Source organism: Notothenia coriiceps, unplaced genomic scaffold (assembly GCF_000735185.1).
Source record: "Notothenia coriiceps isolate Sejong01 unplaced genomic scaffold, NC01 NC01_scaffold00012679, whole genome shotgun sequence".
Taxonomy (NCBI): Eukaryota; Metazoa; Chordata; class Actinopteri; order Perciformes; family Nototheniidae; genus Notothenia; species Notothenia coriiceps.
This window is the reverse complement of record NW_011345380.1, coordinates 1,234-4,115: the sequence shown is the minus strand read 5'-3', so window position 1 is coordinate 4,115 and position 2,882 is coordinate 1,234. Positions and strand designations below refer to the sequence as shown.

General features: G+C 40.4%; 1 protein-coding gene across 1 annotated transcript; it reads right to left on the bottom strand.

The window, feature by feature from the left end:
* Positions 1–968: 968 nt before the first annotated feature.
* LOC104947557 (ELL-associated factor 1-like) lies at positions 969–1,989 on the bottom strand (the record flags this gene model as incomplete). The annotated part of the gene is made up of 2 exons (XM_010773602.1): positions 1,763–1,989; positions 969–1,173 (listed from the first exon to the last, which is right to left on the bottom strand). Coding segments are annotated over exons 1-2 (308 nt in total), but the record flags the coding sequence as incomplete, so codon positions are not given.
* Between the last annotated feature and the right edge of the window lie 893 nt (positions 1,990–2,882).

Here is a 2,882-nt window from a genome sequence, read left to right as displayed (position 1 = left end):
AAGTCAAGATGTTGTCCAATGTTGCGCTGCAATAACCATCCAGGCCGGATTAGTACCTCCAGGGGCCCCTGGGCACTGAGCACTCATGGGCCCCCCCGAACCCACGTACCAACAAGTAACACCACGCCTACCCAATCCTACCAACATGACCAATATTTAGAATTTTCAGTTAATGTGGCATGTCTAATCGCACACCTATTTTTCAAAAGCAGGGACACAGCCACATAGTTCAACCAAATTAGGTCTAGCCTTTTGCCCTTTCAGTCAAAAATCACAAGACAAAGATACGTTACATTACATGTTACTTGTTAGACGCATTTATCCAAAGCGACTTACATACTCAATACTGTGGGCAATCCCTACAGGAGCCATTTGGGGTGAAGTGTCTTGGCCCCCCCCAGACCAAGGCTCTATCTACTGCGCCACACGCCTCCCACAGATACAATGGATAAGATCTCAAGACAGTGTATGACTCAAGAAGACCTAGGTAATATCACTCGAAACCTCAGAGCAGCACCCCACTTAATGCCAACATATGACTGGCTGGCTGTATAAGTACACAAGGAGTTCTATTAGTCACAAACATTGAGAGTTACAAATGTACAATATGTAGTGAAATTGTGTGGTTGCTCAAGGGTGGGGCTTTGATTCGGCTATACACCTCCGCCGCGTAGTAAGAAAGTTGAGCGCATACATAGTGAGACCTACAGTACAGAGATGGTTTAGAAAATATATTAATTTTACCCAATAGAAAAGCTGTGTTATGTATGCTGAAGATTGAGTGTCATTTAAAACAATGTATGATGAGTGAGGTTGTGCCCGAAAAAAAAAAACATATATATATATTTTTTATCTTGTCACTGAGGGCCCTCTTTGCTCAAGGGCCCCTGGGTACTTCCCCATGTTGCCCATATGGTTAATCCGGCCTTCGTCTAAAGTATAATGTTTGGGATTTTCTCACAGCTTACAGTAGCTCTTCAACTGTATTGCAGTTAACGGTCAGGTGGATTTGTTTGAATTTGTTTTCTTTACAGAAGCGCTGGTAAACAAAGTAAACAAGAGAGGACAACAGCCTTACTGGGATGTGAGGTAACGTGATGGTAACTTCTTCTCCTTTCCCAACTTGCAGCTCTCCCTCACAGCTCGTGTCGATGGAGGCTGGTTTGAAGTCATCTGAAAAAAGGACATTGACAATCTTATGTAGCAGCAAGACGGTGTTTTTCATATTTCTTAGGACAAAACCTTGCAAGAAAGTAAAATAAGTAACTCACAAAAAGCTAAATGCTTTGAGTGAATATGTACTTCTTATTTCTGTGTGAAACTATTTCTTGTTCATGCGTAATTCAATAGGGAAATACATTTTAATACCACATTATTCTGGCTAAAGTGCATTTCCAGCTACTTTTGATCAGGCAGTAATGATGTAAAAATGTCAGAAACAAACAACATATGTGTGACTTTCATTTTTAATAATGTACTTTTACCACACACGTTAATAAGCAGTAGTAATCCCACTTAAAGATAATTTGAGAGTTGTCTAAATATTATATACTATTGCAATGGATGCTGTAACGTTAAAGGAGTGGGTGTGACGATCTGTTTTTTATGCAAATTACTTAATTTACGTCTCGCTATAATTAGCCATGTTATGTAAGAGCCTCCCTGTCAATGTCAGCGGAATAACTAAAACACATCAGTCAATTTCACAGTGTTGTTGTTGTTGTTGTTGTTGTTGTTGTTGTTGTTGTTGTTTCTCACTCACATCTGATAGTATGAAAGGAGGATTTGGGCCTCTTCTCGAAGCTCTCCCCCAGCTTCAGGACATGCTCCTCTTTGTCCAGCAGCGGATTGGTGCTCCCGTTCATATCTTGGTTTATTACAAATGTTAAAAGTCCAGCAGTGTGTGTTTACTTCAGAAAGATCAGAAGAAGGAGCAGTTAGCCTCCTGTAGCTAACCGTTAGCACAACATCCCTTTAGCACCGCCTTTTCCGGATTTGGTGCGGCTAGGAAATATGACCGACAATAATGTACATGAAACAACTCTATTGTGTTTTAATTAAATGTAAAATATTTGTTGACAACTTCTTTTAACATAAAATGTGAAAACTACGTGTAGTGGATGTATTTTAATTGTTTGTAATCCAGTGGGTCATGGGGGGAACCAACGGAAAGAAATGGAATCAAATAGTTGACACGGAAGAATTTACACAACGGACAAGATGGACCTCAAATGTGGAAAAAAACATGTTTCTTTTTTTTGTAATAAGTTCATTTTAGCTTGATTCTTATCACAAACAACTGCATTTTTAACCTTGTGAATAATATTATTGTCTCATTAATTAACAAAAGGCAACTTTACTAAAGGAAACGGAGCATTAAGACTTTATTTCTTTCTAAAAAAAAAAGCATCATGTCGAAAAGTGAAGTTTTTCCTGTGGATATTAAAACAACACCTCCAGAAGAAGAAGTGGGACTAAAAGAAGATATTTCTCCGTGTGTTTTCGGGCAGAACAGAGCCTCCTCCTCCTCATCCTCCAGGCTTTTGACCCAGGAGGAGCCGGACACACTGAGCCGAGAAAAGGCTCTGGTGTCCGACTTCAAACTCATGAAGCTGGAGAAAGAAGCTCAGAAAAACTGGGACTTGTTTTACAAAAGAAACACCACCAACTTCTTCAAGGACAGACACTGGACCACCAGAGAGTTTGAAGAGCTCAACGCATGCAGAGAGGTGAGCAGAGGGGGGAAGTTACTAGGTACAATTCCTCAAGTGCTGTACTGTGTTGAGGTACATTTACTTGGCCTGAGTGTTTACACGTTACGCTACTGTGTCCTTCTACTCCACTACAGTTCAGAGGTAAAAGGTGTACTTCTACTCCACTCC